This window comes from Labrus bergylta, chromosome 5 (assembly GCF_963930695.1).
Source record: "Labrus bergylta chromosome 5, fLabBer1.1, whole genome shotgun sequence".
NCBI classification, from domain to species: domain Eukaryota; kingdom Metazoa; phylum Chordata; class Actinopteri; order Labriformes; family Labridae; genus Labrus; species Labrus bergylta.
In genome coordinates this window covers 6,489,514-6,515,941 of record NC_089199.1, presented here as the reverse complement: position 1 = coordinate 6,515,941, position 26,428 = coordinate 6,489,514, and the positions used below count along the sequence as shown (strand labels likewise).

Sequence of the window (26,428 nt, the reverse complement as noted above, 5' to 3'; positions counted from 1 at the left end):
TTCAAAATTGCTGCTATCTCAACAAACACATTTTAGATGTCCACAAAGGTTAGTAGGCCTACATGAAAATAACACATTTATGTTGTTTTCAAAGCAAATGGTTGATATGTCTCATATACAAGAATGTTTTAACGAGCTTTAAACACTGTTTTTAAGGACCACCTAACTTTACTGTTTTTTCTCCTTCATGGTGGACATTGGTACTTACTTGATCTGTTTTAAATGAAAATCGTGGTGTCACAGGTGACAGGAATGTGACTGAGACAGAGAACATTGGAAAAAAGATTGGGGATCTAAACTCAGACTCTAGGCTTTCTCCTACATCTTTCCATCTATAAATGACCATCAGAGATGAATGTTGTTTAGTGAAGGCCACCACAGCAGGTGGGTTTAATGCAGCCCAGTGAGACCTGCTGCTCCTGCCCTTGATCATCAAGACAAATGCTGCCCTCATGTGGACAAAAAACACCTTAGCTGAGTGAAGCTAGGACTTAGCTCTTACGAAAGTGATTTTGTGATATTGATAAACTTCATGATATGACAAACATAGTCAATAACTTCAACTTAACATGATCAAACTGAAGTTTAATTTATTGTCAAACTTCAAACCGAAGTAAGCACAACCAAAAATGTCTTATTGGTTGCAAAGAAGGTGGAAGAATTTGATTTTTTTTTTTTTTAAACAGTTACTGAAAAACACAAAACAATTGAGGGGCAAAAAGAAGTTGAACGTCTTGAGCACATTTTGAGAGTTTTTTGGAAATCTATTTATTCCTCTTTATTTTGTTCAGAAATGATCTGTGGAAATATTCTTGTAATTTAAATCGACGCTTTTCATCTTTGAAAGCTCAAACAATGGATGGAAACAAACCAAACACCGGTGAGCATTTAGATGTGAAAACACTGCAAAAGTTTGCTTAACATTTGCATGTGAATTATGTACGTTCACCTCAGCTGACTGTCCACTTTTTCAGCTGACTCTCTTCCTCTCTGACCTCTCCCTTCAGAACTCAGTGGTGTGCATGGTATACATACAATAATTGATGGACAATATCCAGTAGTATGCTTCAATTTTCTTCCTATAGTGAAGGGATGACCCTCCCTAATCTGTCTCTAACTGGATAGTACACACTAACTTAATATGCCAGAGTCTTACAGGTCACTGTTTCTTACAGAGGCCGTTTATACTCTGCAGGACGGGCCACTTAAAAAACATCTGTACAGTATACCCACTTCTTTAGACACCACTGAAACGCTTTCAGAACCGGTACGTCAAGATACATTAATTATCTTGCTCACTTAAACTAATAATTCACACAACTGAAACTCTTAGCTTTTCCAATCATTTATGACTCTTCTTTACTGCATTATAAGCTGCTGCATCAGCATATTTCAGTTTCACATTTTAACTTAAAATGTTTTCAAAATGTTTTTTTTGTTTTGTTTTTAGCAGCAGCATTCATTTTCCCCATGAATTCTGTCCTTTTTTTCAGTAATAAAGGGTTTCTACTTGACCTAGATGTCTCAGGGAGACCACCTTCACTTAAAATCCAGGCATCGCAGGTTTACTTCTCTTAAACATTCAGCAAACTTGTTACTTTATTAAGAAGGTACTGAGTCATGTCTGTTCAGCAAGATACACACCAGCACACACTCTTATCAAAACACATTTGAAATATAATTTATTGCACATTTAAAGATCAACATAAAGTGGCACGATACCCATTTCAATCCTGTTACATTTGAAACAAAACAAAAGGACGAGAGAAGTCCTTACAAAATGCTCACACCTTCAGTTTAGGATCTTTGTTTTTGACACATGGCCGTGAAGTTGCAGGAATGCCAAACCCGAACTGCATAGATTCATAAAAAAATAACATGAAAAAAATAAAACAAGACTGAGACACTTCTTGAATATGGCACAGGATATCCAATCAGACCTTGGCGTTACTCATACTCGTCATGAGCCTGTCAAACTTCCACTTTGTCCTGGTGACTCACTGGCGGCTCAGTGCGTCACAACAAACAGGCTATTCCTCATTTGAGAAAGAGGAAAGCAATGAAGTTCTTGGAAATATTCATACGTCAAGTCCAATATTAAAATTGTCTTTTGCAGATATGATTTAATCTACTTTGTAAGTCTAATATTAAAAAAGAAAGCCTTCCTTACAGCTCTGTTTACAGAAGCATCTTATTATTCAAACATTTTGGAAGCAGGCGTGCATCACTTTAAAAAAAAATGGAGGAGCAATAAAAGAAAACTACAAAAAAAAAAACAAATTACATGATCGTCACAGTCATTTGTTTAAGATACTATTTACATCTTTGTCCTCATTTTTCATGTCCTATCACAACCCAAACTCCTTTTTCCTTCTGGTTTCACATTTGTCCACATTAATGATTCATTTTGTCTCTGGGTGTTATTGAATTCACATCACTGGGTCTTATTTTGATGGTGTTTTTTCGGGCACAGACCATTTCTCTCACCGTTTCATGGCTCATTTATTTGTATTACTGGTTTCACTGTATTCATAAGTAACAATCTATCACTTTATATCTACTGTTGCTGCATTGACTACTTCATAAACTTCATACCTCATAAACTAAACCAGTGTGAAATGTGTGACACCCAACATAAATACTGTACCTGCCATTTGAAAGTGGCCAACATGATACAAAAACCGACCCTAAAGAGCTACAGTATGTACAGTATGACAGTGAGAACTGGCAGCAGTGGGTAAGAGATATATATATATTAAAAAAACAGTGTATGTTGATGGTACAAAAGTCTGTTTATGATGCCCTCTCCTTTCCTGAACCTTGACTAAAGTAAACATACATGTGTTGATGTATACAGTACAGCATAAATACAAACCCAGCTAATGGTCAAGAGAAGAACGGCACACAAGCATGCTAACTGGTCTTCAAATCTATTCTCGTAGTAAAGTCATAAACACAGTTTTATTAGGGTTACCTGATCAAAGTTTGACAGTTTAGTTAGGGCCGCCTGGTTGCATATTTTTTATTGACACAACAGCTGTGAAGTGAATGAAATCTGCAACAGGATCATGTGTCCTGTTTAGAGGGAAATCATGAAGTTTTTTCTAAAAACGAAAAAATTGCCTGTTTGAGACCTTAAAAACCCATTAAGCCCCTTGGATAATAAAACATTATATACATGGAGAGCAGTCAAGAAATGTGATTTGTTTGGCACAGAACAAAGGATTGTACACTCTTCAGTGTGTGATCACTTTTGTAGTCATATCAGCCTCTTAGTAGGTTACCCCGTTTATGCCTCTGAGGAAATGAGCTGATATCCATTAAAACTGCCACTATAAAGTGTGCTGATTATGATTAATGCAGCTTTCCAGATAAAATCAAGGTCAATAAAATGAACAAGCATTCAAACACTACCTGCATCAAGTTATTTTTAATAATCAAGGTTGGGTCCAGGTGGCTGTATGTGATGAATACAGCGAGAGAAAAGGAGGAAGGCCTCAAGTTTTTCTTGAATTCGCCTCATTTTCATTTTCAGTGTTACAGAATCTTCCTGGTGAGTACATTTACATCAGCACTACCTTGATAGTGGTTCTAACAACCTTACCTATATGGTGAACTAAAAACCTTCAATTACAGGACGCTTATTGTCCAAGTAAACATAAATAAAGATACAAAGTGGAGTTCCAGAGATGAGTTTTCCCGGAGACACTTTTAAAGAAGCAGCACTTGAGGAAAAACTAGGGGGAGATACTGAGAAAGAAAACTAGAGGAAGAGAAGCAGGAGGGACAGACTTTACTTTGGCACCTGAGCCACAGTGGCGGTGCTCTTCTGTGGGGATGAGAAAGGTACCAGACGAGGGTGAAGACTTGACAGAAGAGGGAAAGCGTCAGGGTTCGATAAACATCCGATTTGAAATATCCTCTCCTGACGTTCTCTCTTCGTCTGGAGGTTTATTCTTTCCCCCTCAATTCGCCTGATAATCCTGATTCGTATCCTGCCACGGCAGTTGCACCTTTCAGAAACATTTACCCGCAAATGTGTAATTCATCAAATCAAATCAGAGCCAGAGTAAGTCTAGCAGGAGTTCTACTTCACAGCCCGGTGCCTCACTCCTGCAGGGAAACCGTCAGTAAACAGTTGAGTGATTGCAGAAAGGAGGTTCTCCAGGTTCTTCTGTAGCAGTTCCTTTATGGCACATGATAACATCTACAGTTTCTATCTCGGTTTTACTTCTACAGAAGAAACTAAGGTTCCTCCCAGGTGAGTTTCACAGGCTCAGATCCTCCCACAGGTTCTCCTCTGAGGTCGGTTAGTGCAGATTGTTTTGTGTGGAGGTTTCCCTCTCCCCAGGTTTGGTTCTGTGTGGTTCTATAGGTTCTCCCCAGGCTGATACTGGGGTTCTGTGGAGGTGAAGTAGTCCTCAAGGAAGCCCTGCAGGTACTCAAACGTCGGCCTCTCCTCCGGGTCTTTCCTCCAGCAGGACAGCATGAGCTCGTGTAAGGAGCTGGGGCACTCGGACGGGCAGGGCATCCTGTAGCCGCGCTCCACCTGGTCCAGCACCTCGCGGTTGACCATACCTGACCGGAAACACAGGAGGTTCGATTTAGGGGGTAAAATACTTGGGTCCTTTTAAATGAAACTTATTTTTAAACATATAAAACTTAAAAGATAAAAGTATTAAAAAATACGTTTTGTGATTATACAGAAGCATGGCCATATTTCTCTTGTTTAGCTGCTCTTTTGCGGGCTGTTTGTCCATTTTAGAATTGACTTGAATTGTTTGTCTTGACTGCATAGTATGGCACCAAAATGTTGTCTACTGTAGATTTTTAAAAACTACTATCTGTAGTTTAAGTCCTGAAGACAACAGAAAGGCACCATAGGCTGAAAAAATCATTTTAGAATAGCTTACTTCACTTTCTTTTAAAATCATCTCTTATTGACTTATTTATATGTTTCACTTCTGAACTGTTCTAATTGTTATTTAAAAAAAAAAAGGGGGGGGGGTGCTGATTTTGTTGGTGGGCATGTGAAGTCCTCACCTGGATAGGGGACTCTGCCTTTAGTTGCCAGCTCTGTGAGCAGCACACCAAAGGACCAGACGTCAGATTTGATGGTGAATCGGCCGTACAGAGCGGCCTCCGGGGCTGTCCACTTGATCGGAAACTTAGCTCCTATGGAAACAAAAAGTTGTGTGAAAGAACAATAAAACAACATGTTTCCACTGTTCAGTCACACTATAAGGAATATAATAATCTACTGTGGAAAGAGGAAGCATGGACTTACCCTGTCTCGCTGTGTACTCATTGTCTTCAATGAGTCGTGCCAGACCAAAGTCGGCCACTTTACACACCAGACTGTCTCCCACCAGGATGTTCGCAGCCCGCAGGTCCCTGTGAACATAGTTCATCCTCTCCACGTAGGCCATGCCTGCAGCAATCTGCAGCAGGTGAGGAAGAGAGGTCAGGGATTGTATAAGACACACAAATATAAGTGTTAGTAATATGAGTGTGGGTGGATTATGAGTAATCTTACCTGCGCAGACATGTCGACCAGCTGAGGCAGACGAAGCATCTTTCCTGCGTCCCCTTTCAGGAAGTCCAGTAAACTACCTGTGAGTGCAAAACATCATGAATTGTAGATAATGCAACAATAAAAGACCAAGAAATATATGAGCAATCGTCTGTTGTTGTTGTTGTTGTTGTTGTTGTTGTTATTGTTGTAAATGAAATGGCAAATGCTTGTTAATAAATTCACTATAATAAGCAAGGTTACTGTGTGTACCGGTAATGTTTAAAATGTTTGAATACTAGTACTGATAAAAAAAAAAAACATACTTTAGTATAAAAACAATCCTTTTTTCTGGTTTTGATATCTTACAGTAATTAAAGTAGTAAAGGTTTATAACCCAGCATCTTCATGCATTACCTTGGCTCATATATTCAGTAACAATGTAGATTGGTTCCTCTGACACAACAGCGTACAGCTGCACCAGCTTCTCATGCCTCAGCTTCTTCATGACCTGGGCTTCCTGAAGAAAAGCCTCTGGAGACATGGTGCCGGGTTTCAAGGTCTTAATGGCTACCCGTGTGGTACCGTTCCACGTACCTGTCGCAAAATAATAGGATTGTATCACTTTTAATGATAGGACATTTCTGTCCTTAAAACACAGTTTAGATACATTTCTTACATTTCAAGGTGTTTGCACCAGTCCTCTCTGCATAGTGTGCTTGTGTGTGCGTTTGTGTGAGTGTGTGTGTTGTGTTTTTGTGTTTGTGAGTGTGTGTGTGTGTGTGTGTGCGTGTGTGTGTTTGTTTGTTTGTTTGTGTGAGAGGGGGCAGGTGTGTGTATCTTTAGGTTGGGTTTTGATTTTTGTTTGCTTCATATGTTTTCATCAAATACATGTTAAAAAAATATTTTACAATTTTTTAAATTAACTTTTGTAACGCTGCATCAGCAACCTATTAACTAGATATTTATAAAGACCTTCAGACAGCTGGCCTAAGAAACTGCACACATCATCACCTCTCTGCACACATTAACATCTTGTTTGTATTCACACTGTTAGCTAGCTGTTTCTGCTGCCTCTGCTGAGAGCTAAGAGTGCTAAAAGAATGAGTGGAGCCTAGATGTTTTATTCTCTTCCTGATCAAAAAAGGAAATTAGCTGATAAATATATTACCTATAATATCTCCTACAACTACTCACCTTATCAATGCACTCCTATTGTATTTTAGGGTCTAACCTGTCTATCTGGTATGTAGCAAGAGAGCATCAGTCCATAAAAAGAAAGAGACTTGGTGTGTATTTCTTACCCATCCAGACTTCTCCAAAGCAGCCCTGTCCCAGTTTGAGGTCGAGGCGGAGCGACTCTCTGGGAATCTCCCAGGCGTCTCTGGCCAGGCCCTGGGTCTGAGGTTTGGCCACAGGACATACTTCTGTCAGAGCGTGGCAAAGCCCATCAGAGTGCTCTGAAAGACAACAAAGTAAATGAGCAGGTGAAGGGCAACATTTTAAATCCCAGTTGACCATTAGAGGGCAGCTGTACTCACTGCGGTAGTGGAAGACTAGCTGTTGCAGGCTGGTGAACTGGGTGCGGGAGGTAATGTAGAAACCTCCGCTGTCCAGCTTCCTGATCTTGTAATGTTTAACATTCAGACCTTTGGTGTTGTCATAATCCAGCACTGAGAGGCAGTATGCTCCTGTGACCGAGACGAGACAACAGACAGAGACAGGTTAGAGCAGTTAAAGCAGGCGGGATCTGGGCCCGTGTGACAGCTGCTCTGTGGAGTTTCCCAACACAGCAGCTGTGCTGGGTGAGTCCCCGATGGCCCCTCAAAGGGCCCATGAAATGTGGCTACACCTTTCTGTCCTTGTCCATGGCCCACAACTAAGTACAGAATGACTTTATTGAATACAACAGAAATCATTTTCGGACTGTTTAGTATAGCTACCTTCCAGAAAATTAAACAAAAACACTATGAGGTCAAAATTACAACCAAAAACAAAATTCAAAACCTTAAAACTGTGGCATGAGTAAAAGACTGATTCAAATGGCTGAGCTGACTTAGCAAACCAAAGCTCCACAGGGAGGGTGTAACACAGTAAAGGAACATGAAAAATCAATGTCTTTGATGTGCAGTTTTACTGACTGATCCTCACTTGTCAGAAAGAAACCCATCTTCAAGACTGACACACTCCTTCTATGATTTTAGACAAAAAGTAACCAAAGGGATGGCTAATTGAACCGATCATAGGAATACGATTGCAGTAGTTTAACCCTGGGACCTCTCCTAACCTTCATGCTGAAACCGACATGTATCAAACTAAAGAAAACCAGAACATAATGCTATCATGATCTGCGTTAAAAGAAAGAAAACAAGATATAGATTTAGAAAAGTTTTCAACTTGTGTACATCTAGCCTGAGAGGTTAAAAATGATAAGATGTATCGCCATCAGTCTGGCATGATTTACACTTCATGTGCAGCAAGCTTCTGCTCCTCTGTGTCAAAATCTGAACCTCACATTTGACATGTGATACAAATGCAGCCAGAGGCCAACTCACCTCCTGCCAGAGCTCCTCCTTCTCTCCCCAATCCTCCCCCTTTCCTACAAGTCTCCCCCTCTTCATGCCTCTCCTCCCATCTTTCAGTCAGTGTGTGTGTGTGTGTGTGTGTGTGTGTGTGTGCGTATGCTTGGAGAACAGAGACTTATAGCCACAGGGAAATCCAGCACCCTCCTAGGTTGACCTAGTTCTGGCAGAGTGATTCACCCCTATCCATTCACCAGCTTCACTCCACTGAGCTCTTTTCCCATTTCTTCCCCACTTCCTCCAAAACAGCCCCCCTGAAGAGCCAGACCACGTCACAGGGACTGAGATCTAACGGTTTCAGAGATCTAGATCCAGTGCCACGGGCCTGAGTGAAAGTTAACAAATGACTTAATTACGAGCTGCTTCCTCCATCACATTGAGTCCCTGAAGATTGACTTCACTCAAAGGAAGTTCGCACTTGCTGCACAGAGTAAACTCCAGGGACACAGTGAAGGCGTCATCACCTCTTTTTTCACACGTTTTAGAGACACGGCGACTGTAAAATAAAAAGCTTTTATAAAATGTGTTCTCTAGTCACATTTTTTTCTGACAAGAAAACATGCAGCTCCTGACATCCGGGTGAACCTCCAGAAGGTATGACTCAAAATCTCTGTCTCTCTGTCTGTTGTTTTCATATTGAAGTGAGTTTGTGCTGTAGTTTGTCTCTGGAAATGTGCTGCACTGATTTGAATGTGAAGCTGTTATTCTTAGCCTCCGCATTCCAGCGGACCATACACAAAATGTGCAGGTCAAGCTGTAAGTTATGCTTACTTTTTAACATTGATTAATCTTTCAATGACTTTGCAACTGACTTGTGACATTTAATGTGTGAAATATCATTAATAAAAAGGGTGAAGTGCTCTCAAAGTGCAGGCTGACATCTTCACATTTCTTGTATAATTATAAAGAAAAGGGAGAACAGTTCATTTTTTTTATTTGAGAACCTGTGACTGATAAATTTGTGCATTTTTTCTTGAAAAAAAATACAATCAAATGTATTATCTGTTGATTGTTCCGGCTGTCTGTTCAGACCTCGAGGCTTAGTCAAGGTTATTCGATGTATATACAACTATATTGTACATTTATATTTAAGTGCAATCAGTCTGCATTTTAATCAAAGGAAGGTAGGTATTCATCTGTAGAGACTAACCACAGAATAACCCGAGAGACCCAGATTTTAAAACATCATAAGAAACAGACGGGGAGAAAAGCAGGATATCTAATTGGACCGTCTTGATAACAACTGTAGCCTCTGAAGTGATGCAGACGTCTGCTCTCTCTCACCTTTCGTGGTCTCGCTCTCTCTCACCAGGAACGTTCCTCGTCTGTTCTGTAAGTTCAAAAGGAGCCTCTCTGAGTCGCGTCGAGTGATCCTCCCAAAATACCACCTGTCAAAGTGGGCCACAGAGAATGAGATCAGTGTGAAGCTACGACTGAGCGATGGGAGCAGGCAGGCAGGCTTTTTCACAGGAAATAGAGAAGGCTGCACTGGAAGGTATGTATGGATTTACTGTCTCTATACTATTTGTATTATCTTGTAGTTATAGAAACAGTAGAGTATATTGCTTGATTCGGGCTTTTCAGCTAAGAAAAAAGCCTCAAAAACTGCAGGAGGAAAGGATTTCTGTACTCTTCTGCTTGGATGGAGTCAGAAGGAGCCACGTAGTTGCTTGGGATGTATCCGCTCTCTCCTGTCGTCAGAGAGCGAGCGAGCCACCAGTCCCCTTCTCTGTTAAAGAAAGAGAAAGAGGAGCGAGCGAGCGAGCGAGCGAGAGAGAGAGAGAGAGAGAGAGAGAGAGAGAGAGAGAGAGGAAGAGTCAACCATGAACAGAAAACGCAGCGCTGCAATGATAGCATGTATTACTGTTGTGATTTTTTAGCTAATCTTGTATTACTAAACATCATAATTGATGTAAGAATAACGCTTAAAAGAATACGAACGGAGGGAATATATATTGTTTCTATTGCATCAAATGCCTTGAATAACCAAATAAAACAATCTTATCTACACTGTGAACTAATAGAGATTCATTTAAAACATATTTATGAAGTTCCAAGTTGAAAAGGGCATCCTTTACAAAAACAGTCATGTGCTGTAGTTTACAGCAAGAGTATTACATGCATTAGTTAGGATCTATTTTTAACTGTGGATGAATATATTTTGTGCTATAGGATGTGTTTACACCTTAAGGAAGTTGTATGCTTGAATGACTCAGTATAAACTGCAGTGTTTATGTTCATCATAATGAAGATTGGTTCAGTAGATACACTTAATGTCAGCAGAGACAAAACCTGCTACAAAAAATACATGTTGTTTTGGTCTTTTCATTGTCATTAAGACAAAAACATGAACCAGAGTATCCATTAAATACAACATCATCATCACCACAGGGTGTGACAGATTGTGTCAGAGTGAAATCATGGACTTCATATACAAGTTTAACTTCCACATTGTTTGACATATGGCTCGTAAAGAGGAAACCTGAAAGGCTGTGGTTTAAAAACAATCATCCCATCCCACACTAAAATGCAAAGAGTAATACGTAAGAGAGGAAACAGGCAGACACAGGCAACCTTTTGTTCCACTTTTAATATCCCTCTGTACATTTTAAAGTTTTACATTTAGCTTCATATCCAGAAACATTCAAAATGTTACCCGAGCAGGTTAGAGCAGCAATTCACTCAAATGTTTTACTTATTTATCACAGTTACACTACGAGCCGAATCAAACACATCCAAGCAGCGGCAGAGGGAGTGTGAACAAAAGGTTGCGTGAGGTTTTTATTGCATTAAGTATTACTGACCTGAAGCTGTACTTTTTCCTAGGAGAAACCATGAAGCATGAGAAGGAAAGAGAGAGAGAGGGAGAGATAACAGACACAGCAGACACATCAAAAACACAAAGTGAGGAGATGCAGCAAGGCGAGCAGCAACAGACAGACAGACAGACAAACAGACACACAGACAGACACACAGACAGACACACACACACACAGACACACAGACAGACACACAGACATACACACAGACAGACACACACACACACAGACAGACAGACAGACAGACACACACACAGACAGACAGATAGCAGAGGAGCTGATAATGCTCTGGGACTACACAGTGGGGTTGGCATGAACTTTTGTGCTTTTAATGTTTTAAGCTTCAATGCACATTTCAGTGCATGCTGTATTAGTTTAAATAATTGTGGGAATGCATCCTATTAAAAATCCATAAATGATCCGAGCAGCATAGAGGGATCATGTGGGACTCACTTCAGATACAGCCTCACTACTTTTAAGTCAGTATTTGCTTTCAAAATAAGAATGCTGAATACTGTTTTGAAATATAGATACCATAACTGTGTCATTGTGCAATATTAACAACGCATGCATTAATAATATTCACGAGCTCTGCTGTGTAGTGCCAGACTCTGAAGAACAGCAGACCACACTTACTGCAGGAAGTCATGGAAAGAGCTCAGAGGGAAAGAAAAGGCTACTGTTTCGATTTCAAACACGTGAATTAGGCTGCAGATGCCTTTACTTAGAAACATCTTTAAAATAAACTTTTCACAGCTATTAAACACTAAGTTGTATCTATCTTAAATGACATAAAATCACAGACAAACTTCAAAGTCAAAGCAGATTTTGCAGGTGTTATGAGGACATTTGAGTGCAGCGACAGGCTCTCTATGAAGAGAATGAAGATGACAGACACCCAACAGGAACAGATTGCATTAGTAAAGAGCCGCTCTGCTTCGTTTTAGTGAACAGATGGAGAAGATTTGACTCTGTTGTCTGCATGGCTCCACAGTTACCAGCTCTGTCTGTGTTCATTCATGTCGCCGTTTGTGTGACTACAAATCTGCTCGGTTAGGTGTTATGTTAGGTTGTGGCATCACAGAGAAAGAGAAGGATGACAGTTTCTTCTTACGTGTTGTTGACAATCTGCAACCTGTCGCCTTTCCTAAAGGTCAGATCAGACGCTGTCCGTGACTCATAGTCATACAGCGCTACAAATGTAGTGACGCCTCCTGTAAGAAATGACGCACACACAGAAATATACAGAGTGAGGGAACAATGTAATTAAACCTCCCCTTCTTAAACCTTATTCACATTTACTTCCGTAATGTTTCTTCAATAATACAGGGCCGGCTCTTGATTATAATTCGCTCAATCCGCTGTGCGGCTATAAATCTTATTATGTTTCCTCTGCTCCATATCCAAATCAAACAATTTATCAAGGCCTAATGAGAAGTATCGACATTCAGGCTGCTCATGACCGACCGTCCGTGAAGGACAAAGCCGTTACACCTATCTCTTTCTATTTTCTGTGCAGCTTTCCCCTCCTTCTATTTAATAAACCTGTGATCTACACCTAGGAACTCTCCAGACCAAACATCGATCGAGTCATTAGACGCACAGGTGGAGGCGGCCAGCAGAGAGGGTACACCAGCAGCTCTCTGCTGTCTGGAAGGAAGGAGTGACATTAACCCAACCATCTGGCCAGCCTAGACACATTACAGCTTAATGTGGAGTCAAGTCTGGACAGTGGGCTGTGACGGGGATCAAGGAAAAAGAATATTTGAAAGCTGATGTTGGGAAAAGAAAACAGTGTAAACAAAATATCTCCGAAACTATCACTCACTGTGGATCTGTTTTTAAACAAGTTTTTTTCTTTTTGCTCTTAGACTGAAGTTTGAATCTTATCTGTGGGGAGTTCTGCTCAGCTTCAAAACTTTATTTACACTCAAAAAAGAAATCCTTTTTTGTAGACTACTCTGGGCAATGTCTGGTCGTTGTGCATGCAATATAACTGCAACTCTACTTCAAAACAGTCTTTCTGATTTCTTGCTGATCTGTTTTTTCCATCTTAATTGTCTTTTTAATGTATTGGAGCCTGGAGACTTTTGCATTACTTCAGACAAAGACTGGATAGAACTAACCAAAAAATCTGCCAACCAACACTTTTAAAATGCACTCATTAATACAGAGTGTTCAGGGCTGATTCTTTTCCAGGCTCAGTAATTTTCTGTAGTTTTGTCACTATGAGGACGCTTTAAGTCATCGATAGTCTGTTTATGCCCTGAATATCTGAAACGTGTCATTTCAATCTTGTATGAATTCAACTATAAGATTTCATTACCGAGTTTTAAACATAGACTTTATAAAACACAGACCTAGTCTCAGTTAAGTCACCAACTGCTTTCTGAAGAGGCGTTTTAAAGACTAACATGGAAGTGGCCATTTGGGAAATGCCACCTCCAACTTTTGATCAATCTAGAGAGGCTGAGTTGAGGCATTCCTTCAGCCTCCTGGTGAGAAGCTACAACATGCCCACCTGTCAGTTTAATCAGACACATCCACATCTAGGCAAATGTATGCATAACTCTACATGAAATTTAAATGAATGAGTTATAGAAAACAAATCAGAGTTTGAAGCAGGCTATAAACATGTTTATTTCTGCTGTAAAAATGGGTGTTTTGATAAAGGCTCTAATGGAGATGCCTTGGTTTTAAAGTAAGACTCAAGTGAACATTTGGGAACTGCAGTTTTTTGCTTTGGTTTCATTTTTCAACAGTGGAAGTTTCTCCTTGTTTGAAGAATCTAGGTGGATTTTCTTCCCCCTGCACAGAAAATTAAAGAGTTTACACTCTTTGTGCTAAGCTAACCAGCTGCTGGCTGATGCACATTACATTAGGCATACAGACATGACTGTGGTTTCATTGTTCTCATCTTAGTCCCTTTAAATGGAAAATAGGAGTACCTTAACTGCTTAAAGGAAAACTTCAGAACAAAATGACAATAAGTCAGAGTCATCATCTCAACAGTAAGACTCAACAATAGAATGTTGTCTTTGCTATTCAAAGATGTCATTGATCACTGACATCTGAAATATTTCAGGACTTTCCTGTGACCTACCTGACAGAGGCCCTCTCTGAGGTGAGGTGATGGTGCCTGTGTGGTCCACCCCTCCAAACAGAGCCAGCTCAGGTGTGTTTGTTGGGGCGTGCTGGTGCCCTTGATGTCCCCGCCTGCCTGTCCCTACTGCAGGGCTCCTGTTGGGGGTTTGGGTCTGCTGGGCGGGGCCCAGGTGGTGGAAGTGCCCGCTGTCTGAGCCTGTGCCGATGGTGCCGTCCAGGCTCATGGAACGCTGGCCCGGCTCCTTGGGCTTGCTCTTGCCCGCCCCCATGTGCAGACCTGGGAAGTGAGCCAAGTGATGAGTAAGAGTGCAGTACTTTTCTGTCCCAAGAGGGATCTCTGGGTTGTAGTCTCCATCTCTTGTTTTAAATAAAATAGGGCTGAAAGAATTTTTCACTCCGTCAGTCAACAGAACTGCCTCTGATTAATCAACCAAAAGCATTACAAGACACATTTAGTTACATTTTAAAGACTAAACAATAAAACTATCAATCATAAAAAAGTCACAGATTGATCGATAATGAAGTTAGTTAGCCTCACTGCCAAATATGGAATATTCACATCTTTATCCTCTTTTGATTTTAAAAATGAGTCAAATCGTATGGAGAGGTGCATTTCATTTAACTTTGAATTGTGGTGAGAGGACTCAACTCATCTCTGAAACAGTGGAAAGTTTCATTTTATCGATGTCTGTGTAGGTTCTCAGTAGTCCAGGTCACAGTAATTCAAAGCTTGATCCAAAGGCAACTGGACACGGTTGAAGATCTTAAAGACGTTTCACCTCTCCTCATGCTAAAGTGTTCATTGGCATGCTAATGATCTACAGAGGCTCCGCCCACCAGTTAGTTTAGAACTGAAAAAGCCTTTTGTAGGAGAGTTGGAAACATCTTCAAAATCTTTAACCAAACCTAGTTACCTTTGGATCAAGCTTCAAATTCATTTTGTAGATCAACTCTGACCCCCACAATTTGTTACCCATCAGGAAAAAAGATGTTAAACCAGCCAGATATTATTTTGATTACATTTTGTTTGAAATTAGGAAGTTAATTTCTAAGGCAGTATGGTGTTAATTTCTAAGCACATGTAATAATTACTGTCATGAGAAACAAATTGTGTCTAACTCCAGATGATTTAATCCATCCTGTCAGAAGATGGAAGCTGTTCATTCAGGAACAGGAAATGACCCTGTTTCTGTTCATTCACCTTTCTCAAACTAAATAATCTTTTCTGCAGCGTGTGCTGTGAGCTTTCATCTCGCCTCTCCTAATCCAACACAGAGCATCCTTGGAGCTGTTCCAGGTTCAGTTAGAGCCGTTTAGCATGCAAATACTCTGCGAACAGGACACCTTGAAACCGTCAACACGCATTCAAGGTCATTCCTATCTGTTGATTCAATCTGTGCTGAATCAATACACATCTGCAAGGAAAACACCGCTCCAAACAGAGCACAGGTGTAATGAAACCAAGGGCTTATACTGTGGAGGTTACAGGGACAGAAACAGTTTGATCTCCGACAGGTAATCACACTTCTCCTTTCCATCCTGGTCCTGAAATTTGCAGGTGAGCTCGACAAAAGCACGCTGTCATCATGAGTGCAGACAAAGACAAACATGTTGAGACCGTCAGGAGCACCCATAGAAAGTTTGAGTGCCGTTCATACATCGAGTCTGACCATCCCTCGAGTCATTTTCGAGTGACTCACAGTGAGACCGGCTATTTCAGTCCAACTGAAACAGAGACAGTCATACACTCATGAAACAGCCTTGTTCCTCTGTGAATACAGGCACTCTCAGTTCTAGACAGTATGTGTAGGTGTTGTTGGTGTGTGTGTGTGTGTGCGTGTGAGCAGCTGTTCCTTGGGTCTCTGGGAAACAAGGCTCTATCGCACACTAACACCCAGCACACAGTGTCGTCTCACATCCCCTTTTCCAACACATGCATGCATCCGTGTGAGCGTGATAGACAGGCCGGAGAGGGTTATTAACAGACGAGGAGGAAGGAACTGGCTGTGGCTGTAAAAAGATTGCGTAGGTGGTCGTTGTGTACTGTACGGACAGCTGCGGCTTAGTGGGTGTTTTAAGTGTAATGTGCGAGCATAATATAATTACACAGGTATGGGAAAAGCTCAAAGATATGGAGGGATCCCACTGTGGAGACGGGTGGGCATGTAAGCTGCATGAACGTGCACAAGTGTGAGCATATTCAAGCCCACATGTAGAGTCAGGCAAGCTTTGATTCAACTCCTGCCAGGATGTAATCTGGCGCACTGGGGGGGTTAATGTATCCCATGGTGTAACACTGAGTCACACAGAGATAGACCCATAGGAGAAGTGGACAGCACTGTGTGAATTGCATGAAGAGTAAACCGCTCGATGCATCTACCAAGTTTGGATATTAGCAGGGTTGTCAGGATACCAGATTTTTTTAAATTTGATATGATATTAGTAAAAAATATATCGATACCTGTTTCCATATGACAGCAAGATAAATATAAGTCCTAGGCCTTAAATATTGGGTTACTTCTTCTTTATAATTACCAAAAATGACTAATAAGCTCCTACAAATTTGCAATGTTTCAATACCGAAACTTTGCCAACGTATCTATGCAATTCCGACATTGTCACTTCCACTCCACTGTTCTCTGTTTGTAAGAGACATAAACATGACCTTTGGTTTTGTTTAGATGACTGAAGTTTTAGTCTGTAGTTTTCTTAAAGCCACCATACTATTTGATACTATTGAACATGAATACAAATTGAGATTTATTGTTTTAAGACACGTGGTATGAAAAAAAAAGAGTATAGCAGAATCTGAATTTTGACAAACCACAGTATCAGTAAAGGACCTTGTTGGGGCTGCTGTGACTCAATGGTGGAGTTTGTCAGAGTGTCAAGACACTGAACCCTGAATTGCTCTAGTTGGGCACTTTACATAGCAGCCTCTGCCATCAGTGTAGGAATGGGTGTGAATGTGACCTGTAGTGTAAAAGCAGCGTTGAGTAGTCTAGAAGACTAGAAAAGTGCTATACAAGTCCAAGTCCATTAACCATTTGTTGCCCATTGATACTGTCCCACCCATGTACCACCTTTCAGAAACACCCAGATGTTTCAAGGATAAGTGTGAGCAAAAAGGAGTGTCATTGAGCCATCTTAAAGTATTTAGACAATAACCGGAGCACTTAAGAAAAAAGGTACAATTAACATTCCTCATAGTCAAACAATGAAGAAAACAATTCTTATGGTGTTGATCCGCTGCAAAAACTACTAAGGGATGTCTGCCTTGAAAGACCCAAAAACAGTGGTTAATTTAGGAACAAATTCTCACGCTATTGTCAAACAAAAAGCTTACAAAAAGAAGCTAATATAGTAGTATGTGATGAGTATACTGATATTATTGCATGTGATGAGTACATTGACATTGATATTATGTTCAGTAATGAACTCTCGAATAATATGGTCGTAAGAGGTAGACTAAATGGACAATGAATTGACTACTGTGATATTAAGGACTGTAATGAGTATCTTCATGAAAGACTGGAATGAGACAAAGAAATTGAGTACTTTATCTTTCTTTCTTTATTTTATTTTTTTCTCTATCATTATTCAATGCTATTTCTTTATTCTGTACTGTGCCAACAATTGAGATAAAAAAAATTAAAAAAGCTAATATGTCACTGAATATCATGTTGCTTCAGCTTGACTTTCATAAACCACAGAAGAGATCTTTATTTGATGGGACTATTGTCATACGTGGTCCTCATATTTCATAGTAAAAGCAGAACATAAGCAAAAACCCACGAGATCAGTTGGGACTAACCGTACAGGTTTTTTCAGTGAAGTAACTATTTCCTCTTGGTTTATGTGTTGATGGGAAGTTAAATAGAAGTGTCAACATACTGTGGTTTGTTGTTAAGACGACTGCTAATGTTGATATAGTCATTTGTAAATGAATTTCTCCATGGAGACAATAAACTCTAAAGTCTAAAACAGTCAGAGATAGTGGCAAAGTGTGCTGTTAAATACAGGAAAAGAAAATAAGAATCATGAACTTGCAAACAGTTGGCAAAACAAGAAAGACACTGTCACTTAGATTAATTTTGGGATTTTCCTCTTGCATGTAAAATAGTTAAGTAAGTCGAGTAATTGTCCAGCCCTTGTGTCATTGGATATATCTAAATGAATAGTGTTTTATAGTGTGTGTTTGTCGATTTCTATTACCAGTCAAGATCTGTGAGAAGCAATAGTTGGTGTTTTCTCAGCTTATACAGGTGACACCAACTCCTCCTCACTACTGAACTGCTCCAGAATAAGAGACAGGAGACGCTGATAGAAGGTGAGGAGGATCTCCTCTCTCTCTCTCTCTCTCTCTCTCTCTCTCTCTCTCTCTCTCTCGAATATTAATGGAATATGTTTGCATAAAACCCATGGGTGGTTTCAAATTCTTGACCACTTTATCTTTTTTTTTTGCAGCTTTATTAAGTACCAAGAATGTAACTTCAGCAAGTTAATCACTATTGTCGTTTGTATTTTAAGACACTTCACTTTACATACAAACACAGAAAGCTTGAAGAGCCGACAGACAGCATGAGAACATAAAGAGTCTTTGCTTTATCAGGTAAGATTGGCATAAACTGGCAGGTTTCAAAGTGCTGCAGACATATCAAAACTTGTTAAAAGCCGTTTGTCCCAACTAGCTTTTATAGAGGAACAGCTGTATTTACTTTAGACTGTACAGATGCACCCAAGGGGGGCTCGTCGCCTGCTGTCAGTCATATGTCTAGAAAATGTACCCTTCCTTGATTGATACTGCAGAAAAGGGTACTCAGTATAAAAGGCGCTGTTTTCATTGTGCAGGGTTCATTGAGTCCACATTGTAATGTGAACTAAAAATACAGGCGCATATCTTAAAACCTCCATCTAATTACTACAGCACAGGGAATTCTTCCTCATGGACAAATCAGTAGAGCAAAAAAAGGATATTCTAACCCTGATCCTCTGCCTGAAGGAAAGTGAAGTCGATCCTGAAAAGTGACTAATCATCAGGTTTAAGCACACACTGATAATAGAGGGTAATGATCCTCAACCGGCACTGTAATGATATCCCGATACACTGATTACAGAGACACGTCCTTTGAGAGTCACTTTCTCCTGGTCCTCTGCAGGACGCTGCAAACACTGGACTACGCTTGAAAGCCTCACAGTCTGTGTAGGTAAACATTGAACCTAACACCTTTTCATCACATGGCGACAGAGTGCAAGAAAGTAACATTGTGACTCAAAATAATAACATTAAATGGTGGAAAATGTAGGAGCAAGGGAGTCAGACTTGAGGTAATCTGGATGAGTAAAGGCTCACAGGTAAGAAAATAAGATAATTGTAAAGCCATATAAATAAATGAAGGAGGGGGCATGAAAAAAATAATGAGTAAGTGGAGACAAGGAGGGATGTTAAGATCCCAAGTGAGTTTTGTCTTTCAACTGGAGCCTGAAGGAATGTGCAAGAACCAGATTGCAACCCACTTCTACGATTGCCAGAGCATGCAAGAAGAGCAGGCACCTGAGCAGTGGGAGGGCGGGATGGGAGGAAGGAAGTGAAGAGGGCGACGTGGTTGGATGAGGGAGGGAAGGTAACAAAAGAAGCTTTGTTTTCCTGGTTTCCTTGGACCCAAATCAAAATTGAATTCAAAAAGAAAACTGGTTGCCGTGGACATACTTTTAGAGGATCAATGTCGGTATTATTGATCATTTTTCTTCACATATTCTTGCGGACTACATTTCTTGGACAGTATTTATGCGATGACTCAATCAATGAATCACAATTAAATTCCTCTCCTATCCAGAGGAGTATGCTGTACTTATTGGATGGTTGCAGTAAAAGTATAACGAGGCGCAACACGTTTCAGGAAAAGGGAAGAAAATGCACAAAAAAGACCCAGTTTGAAAGAAAAGTTTTACCAGGTTATTTAGTGGGAAAGGTGATTCTTAGGATTGTATGTGAATCATAGCAAATAGAAGCTTTGTTCGATGGCCGCTCTCTGAGTGGTGTTTACCTCAGAAACACAGTAGAGTTCAAGAGCACTTCAATTTCCGCAGCACATTTATCACCAAACTGTTTCTTTATTCCAGTGTCAGAGCTCGACAAGTCTCACAACGTCTATAAAACTGTCTGTGTACATGGACTGAATACTGCGTGTTAGAGGGAGCACTAAAAGAGTGATAAAGTTACTGAAAAGAGTTTGTAAGGCTGAAAGGAATGTCTGAACACCTGCCAGGTATTGAAACTATCAAATTAGAGTTAAAAGAGTGAGTATTTGTAAAATGTGTCATATGTGCATGTGCAGAAACCCACACAGTCATATTACATCTGTCTCATTATTAAAGATAACATTTGTTTGACTCAATGCAACAATCACGTCAACCAAAACAGTTTTTGTTGGTGTAATTGTTCCTTCTATTCGCCAACGGTTAAACCGCCTCTTTCCCAAATGCTTGGACAGAAATTGGGAAAAGGGCTTTTGGGTATTCTGCACCCTCAGCCTGGAAACTGTGGCAGAGGGACTTAAAACTCAAGGATCTGGTGTCCTTAAATGTTTTTAAATCGAAAATGAAAAGACCTGGAAGCAGATTCTATGCTGTTGATACTTTTAGCTTGACTGCTTGAACTACTCACTCCCAGATTTGACTCACAGATGGTTCTCTTCTAATGCAAAATGTAGTGTTTTGTAAATTGAACTTTGTGTCTCTGTCTGTAACTTTGTGTTTTTTGCTGCTGACTGTCTCGACCAGGTCTCCCTTGGAAAAGAGGTTCTTAATCTCAATGGGACCTGGTTAGAAAAAATAAAACTTTAACGTCCAGACTAGAACATCTCAACACTGGCATGAATTGTTGTGTTGACATGAGTAAGGATGTTATAACAACTTATTTCCCTGTCGATCACACAAACATTCAAAATTTAGACTACTCGACAAAGTAAGAAAACACTCAAATTTAGCACAGTTCATTTAAAACGCCAAAACACTGCCCAAAACCATATTATATGTAACCTATACATTTGCTATTTGAAATTGGTCAAGGTAACGTTGTTGTTTTAAATAACAGGAGGACATCCGTTAAAACCATAAAGATTCACATTCATCTCCTGCAGGGCCTGGTTAATTTACAGGCCAATTATCTCGTGAATAATCTGTGGGCAGCAGTCTGGTTTGAGAAAATGTAATTGCTATAAGTATCTAATTTCATTGTTTCATTGTTTAATACAAACAGAATCAACAATCAACCTGGATAATAAAGTTACAGTTACTTTCAGTGCTAAAAAAGTAGCTAAGATTCTGCACAAAGAATTAAACTCCCTCATGTTTCTTGTCTAATCAGCGTTTGTAATCCTCCATCTGAAGCTCAGCACACACACTGTACATTTCTGGTCAGGCACATAAGCACATTTGGCCATGACAAACCTCACTGAGTCACAACAGACGGTAACAGTTGCCACTGTGCTGCAGAGAAAGAAAAGAGCTCGGGCCAATGTTTCAGCCGTATGGGAAAATTATTGTTTGCCCTGGGGAGGAGAGGAGAGGAGGAGGGGTGGTGGGGGGGGGGGGGGGGGGGGCAGCAATGATGGCTCTACAAGATCAAAACAAGAGGAAATGTGCACATTAGCATGACTGTCCTCTCCTGCTGTAATATGCTGGACGATAACATGAAAGAGTGCAGTCCACATGTACAAAAGGCAGATTATATATATAGACGTGTTTATATACATAGAGAGGCAGTGGATTTAAAGAGGGACAAAGAAGACACAATACAGTCGCATAACTAAAGTATTGTCCCGTTTTAGTGCTGTGGCTTCCTCAATCACATATTCTGAGTAATCTTTTCCCCAAATCTTTTGATGACCTCGCTCTGCTCACTTTGCAAAAGTCTGAGTCTGAGCCTGTCTGAGGGTCTAGTTTTCTCATCTCCTTTTTCCTAAAGAAAAAACAACACAGAGAATAGGCGAGACACGGATAGGGAAAACAAGAGGACAAGAAGGGGTTTGTGTCACTTGGCTGATAATGCCCACTTCCGTTTTCTGTCCATCTGTAATGGGTGGATCGGGGCTGCAGCGAGTGATCAGGCTTTGAGGAAACGCTGCCACAGAATGGAAGACTTAAAGAAGGAGGGCAAAGGGGTGGGGAAGGAGGACATGAAGGCTCTTTTATTCCAGAAGTGCGGCAGTCTTAGCAAATCATTAACTGCTCTGCAAAAATCAAAAGGACTTGGCCTGGGATCTCTGGTTAATGTACAGACTGCTTCTCTTTGTTGTAAAATAACTTTGACTCTCTTCAAACATGTGGATTTTTTTCATGCTTTCAGACAAAAACAGATTTACAACACGCCTAACTTGAAGTCAACTAGCTCAGTGTCATTATAAGAAATTCATTGATTCATTGATAAGACAAAAAAAGACACAAATAATAATGAACAGCTGGAGTGATTTTCAAGAACAATTAGGAAAAACATATTTCTGGTTTTCTTTGTCTTCGACAGTAACTTGAATATATTTCCATTTGGAACAGTTGGCCAGACAAAACAAGACATGCAGATGTGTTAGTGGACTTTTGTGGAATTTTGGTTTCTTTGGGTGTACCCCTAAACATAAATAAGTCTTTTGTTAGGAACAGTATGAACTCTAACACACTATACTATCAAATGTTATCTAAGTTTATTTAATACATCATCAAGGAGAATGTCAGTCCAATTTAGTTTCCTACTCGGGCTATGCTGTCTGCATGTATATTATATGAGGCTAGCACATTACATCTTTGATTGTCCAGTGTTTCAAATCCAATGTTCAGCTTTCCCACAATTCTCCTGCCTCAGTTTAAACTAACCTGAATCCACTTCCTTATGGAAATCAGCTGGGACTTGTCCAAATCCGAAAACCAACTGTAAATAGATTAACCACATAATTAAAATTCTATTTCCACGGGATTAAACACCAGTTGTCAGCAAAGCTGCTTTCAAAGAAACAAGGGGTGGGGTAGTAGCTGCTTACAGGAGTAGCAGCTGTCAAGATGATAACGTCTCTCTGCTAAGGGAGGAAATGGGGGAGAAAAAAAAAAAAGAAACACCCATCCAAAAAACATAAACAGTCCGTGTCAGCCAAACTCATCCACATTAGGCTCGTAAACAGGGATTTATGAATGGGAACAGGGATAAAAGGTGGACAATGCTGCTGTGGCTGTGGTGGGCTTCGGCTCACATACAGCGCATATGCGGCCTGATGAATCAAAACAGGTGCTGTTACAGCTCCATTTTGAATTTCGATGGATTGTTGGCTCTAATTTCTGTGCGCAGTCAATTAACTCCGTCTTCCCGGAGGATTATTAGTCATGGGAAAGTCAGCAATGAGGCAAATATGCACACACGGTGCCTATTTTGTGCGGGTTGTAGCAAATCGTCAACAAACGCAGCCCTGGCACACACTGAGTGGCACTGGCCGAATGAAATGTGGGAGCTACGCTGACTGAATGGCCTGTGCAACAATGAAATACAAGTCATATTCTAAAAGGGGGGTATTTTACATTGTGTGCAAAACACGCGTAGAGGAAATTACGCATAAACAAACAACAAGTCCTGTGTGTACTATCGAGATAAACCCACATTTCTCGTATTAAAACGTTACAAGCCGTAATTAACTCACCTTTGACGCGTCTTGAGATGCAGCCCTAAAATCAGAGACGCGCAGCGCGGAAACGTGTTAAATCCGTATGGCTGTCCTCATTAGAGAAATAATGGAAGCGGATGGCCAGTTGCTGTGGAAACCTCGGGCCAGCCACGAATCCCATTTAATAGAGAATTTCGGCAGTATCGCAGGAAGGGGAGGTCATGGCGAGGACTGCCTTTAGGAGCAGAGGGCACAGCTGCCGAGCGGCTGCGGTGGGCCGGACAAACACCAGACGTACGGCGAAGGAGCCTGTTCAGCTGGGCAGAGAGGACGGCGCGGCACATTCACGCGAGGAAGCAAGGAGTGGTGTGGTGTGGAGAAGACATGCCTCGTATTGGGGGGGGGGGGGGGAGGCACGGAATAGTGCATCACTGACGAAACACGAGAGCGCAGATATGATGAGCGCGGACTGTAGGCTACGTCTATTACGCAGCAGCGGTAGAGTCAAGAGGATTCACGTCGTGTTGCGTAACTCGACGCCGTAACAGTGGAAATCACCGAGGCGTTGGCAGCAGGCGTATCATACACTCGGTTAGCATCTCTTTCTAATTTGTTGACAAGGTACAGAAGCCATTTGTGTTGTGGGGAGTAGGTGAAGCGGCACGACCCAAATGTAGGCTACAGCTGATGGACTGTAATTATTGGCTACAGCAGGAAAAAACGATCTTGTCATCTAACTAGAACAGGGGTGGGCAACTGGCGGCCCGGGGGCCACATGCGGCCCCCATCAAACCCTCAACGTGGCCCTCAGGCCAATTTTTACATATCAATCAATTAATTGGCAACATGAAGAAAACATGACAAAATCTGCCATGAAATCATGAAAACCAGAAATATGTCCATAATAATATTTGATCACTGGTATATGTTGAGTTACATTTGAGACATAATTGACTGTAATTGTTTTTTTTGTATGCTACAATTTGGCCCCCTGGCAGTGAGAATTAAATGGATGTGGCCCTTGCTGTGCACGAAGTTGCCCCTCCCTGAAGGAGCCTCATCGTACGCTTGCAGAATTCGTTGACTTCCTTGCTATAAACGGTATCTTCTCATTGGCACATTAATATTGAAATTCAACCATTAATGCAGCTTCACAGGTCACCCCCCCCCCCCATACTTTATTAAAGTCAAGATATGTTGGCCTACTCCTAAAACGTGACTAAGACAACTAAGCATCGGAAGTTGTTTAATATTTGTTGACGTTTTAACCTGCATAGCCAAACTAACACTGTCCTGCAGTTTTATCATTTAGATTTGTATTGCTAAAAATACTGATATGCACATTATTTAATTACTTTATACTACACAAGTCTTTAGCTAGAAAGTAATTCCATCATCTAGGCTGCCACACTTCCCTAAATGACTTCTAGTGCTTTCTTAATTGAATTCTGATTTTGAGTTATTCTGGCTTTATGGGTAGCCTTCGTTTCTTATTTAAGGGTTTGATAACACCTTGATTAAAAAAAAAGGTAAAAGCCAATATGCAATAATCTAAATAGAAAACCTGACTTGTATGGTTTTATATTATTATTACTTACCTTTTTATGGATTGTATAACCAGCATGTATGCAACACTATTTGCTGATTATCATCTAAATGTCTACAAACCAAAATCCATTCTTGAATATACCTAAACTGCAAGGAAAAGTTTATTCTTGACACACAAAACTGCAGCATAAGTAGGACACCATTGATCTAGTCTGCCCTTCAAAGTGAGTAAATGAAAGGATAGGACTTGAGCTAATTCCACATAATTTAAACTAATCCAAAATTCAATTCAATTCAGCCATAAATAAGAACAGGCCATATGAATGACTACATAAGGTATTTATTTATTTAACTGTTGTAATCCAAAAGCAATTCAATTACTTAAAATGTATAAAAAAAGAATAAAATCACATTTAACTGAATAAACAGTTGTCAATAAGCTTTTTGTGAAACTGTGTTGATTGTGTAGCCTTGTTGTATTTCTGAAGTATGTCAAATTAATTGCACAGAATTATTCATTAATGTGGCATGTAGTGAAAATAGTTTTGGAAAATGCCAATGTTGACTCAAAGATGACTAAACACACATTCACACAAGCAGGTAGCAATCACACACACACACACTCAGCATAGTTTATCGCTTCTTTTTGCTCTCCTTCTTTGGTTTCTGTCGAATCTGTGGTGCTGGTCCTTTAGGTTTCTTCATCTGTTCAGTGACTTTGCCATCAGTGGACTCAGTCTCTTCCTGTAGAGCACAAACAGGAAATATTAAACACCCTGTAATTTCAAAACAAATCCTCTGAGTCATTTTAATTATATGACTGGGATTGATCCTGGAGATCGAATTCTGCACTGATGTCCTACAAATATACATTCTTTAATGAAAAAAAAAAAGTTAAGTAAGACTGTCCAGGTAATCCATAAAGCCTGTTCAGCTGGGCAGAGAGGACGGCGCGGCACATTCACGCGAGGAAGCAAGGAGTGGTGTGGTGTGGAGAAGACATGCCTCGTATTGGGGGGGGGGGGGGGAGGCACGGAATAGTGCATCACTGACGAAACACGAGAGCGCAGATATGATGAGCGCGGACTGTAGGCTACGTCTATTACGCAGCAGCGGTAGAGTCAAGAGGATTCACGTCGTGTTGCGTAACTCGACGCCGTAACAGTGGAAATCACCGAGGCGTTGGCAGCAGGCGTATCATACACTCGGTTAGCATCT

At 40.6% G+C, this 26,428-nt stretch overlaps 1 protein-coding gene across 3 annotated transcripts; it reads right to left on the bottom strand.

The window, feature by feature from the left end:
* Positions 1-1,665: 1,665 nt before the first annotated feature.
* LOC109980824 (proto-oncogene tyrosine-protein kinase Src) lies at positions 1,666-24,084 on the bottom strand. 3 transcript variants are annotated; one of them, XM_065954644.1, is made up of 13 exons: positions 23,699-24,078; positions 14,017-14,295; positions 12,028-12,127; positions 10,899-10,916; positions 9,725-9,823; positions 9,379-9,482; positions 7,054-7,203; positions 6,817-6,972; positions 5,930-6,109; positions 5,537-5,613; positions 5,288-5,441; positions 5,044-5,175; positions 1,666-4,578 (listed from the first exon to the last, which is right to left on the bottom strand). In XM_065954644.1, exons 2-13 carry the CDS (start codon positions 14,285-14,287, stop codon positions 4,370-4,372), a joined length of 1,650 nt encoding a protein of 549 aa, XP_065810716.1. In that variant the 5' UTR covers positions 14,288-14,295; positions 23,699-24,078; the 3' UTR covers positions 1,666-4,369. The 3 variants fall into 3 exon arrangements, with proteins under 3 accessions (XP_065810716.1, XP_065810717.1, XP_029132363.1); XM_065954645.1 differs by lacking the exon at positions 10,899-10,916; XM_029276530.2 differs by lacking the exon at positions 10,899-10,916 and having other exon boundaries at positions 6,817-7,203; positions 23,699-24,084.
* Positions 24,085-26,428: the final 2,344 nt, after the last annotated feature.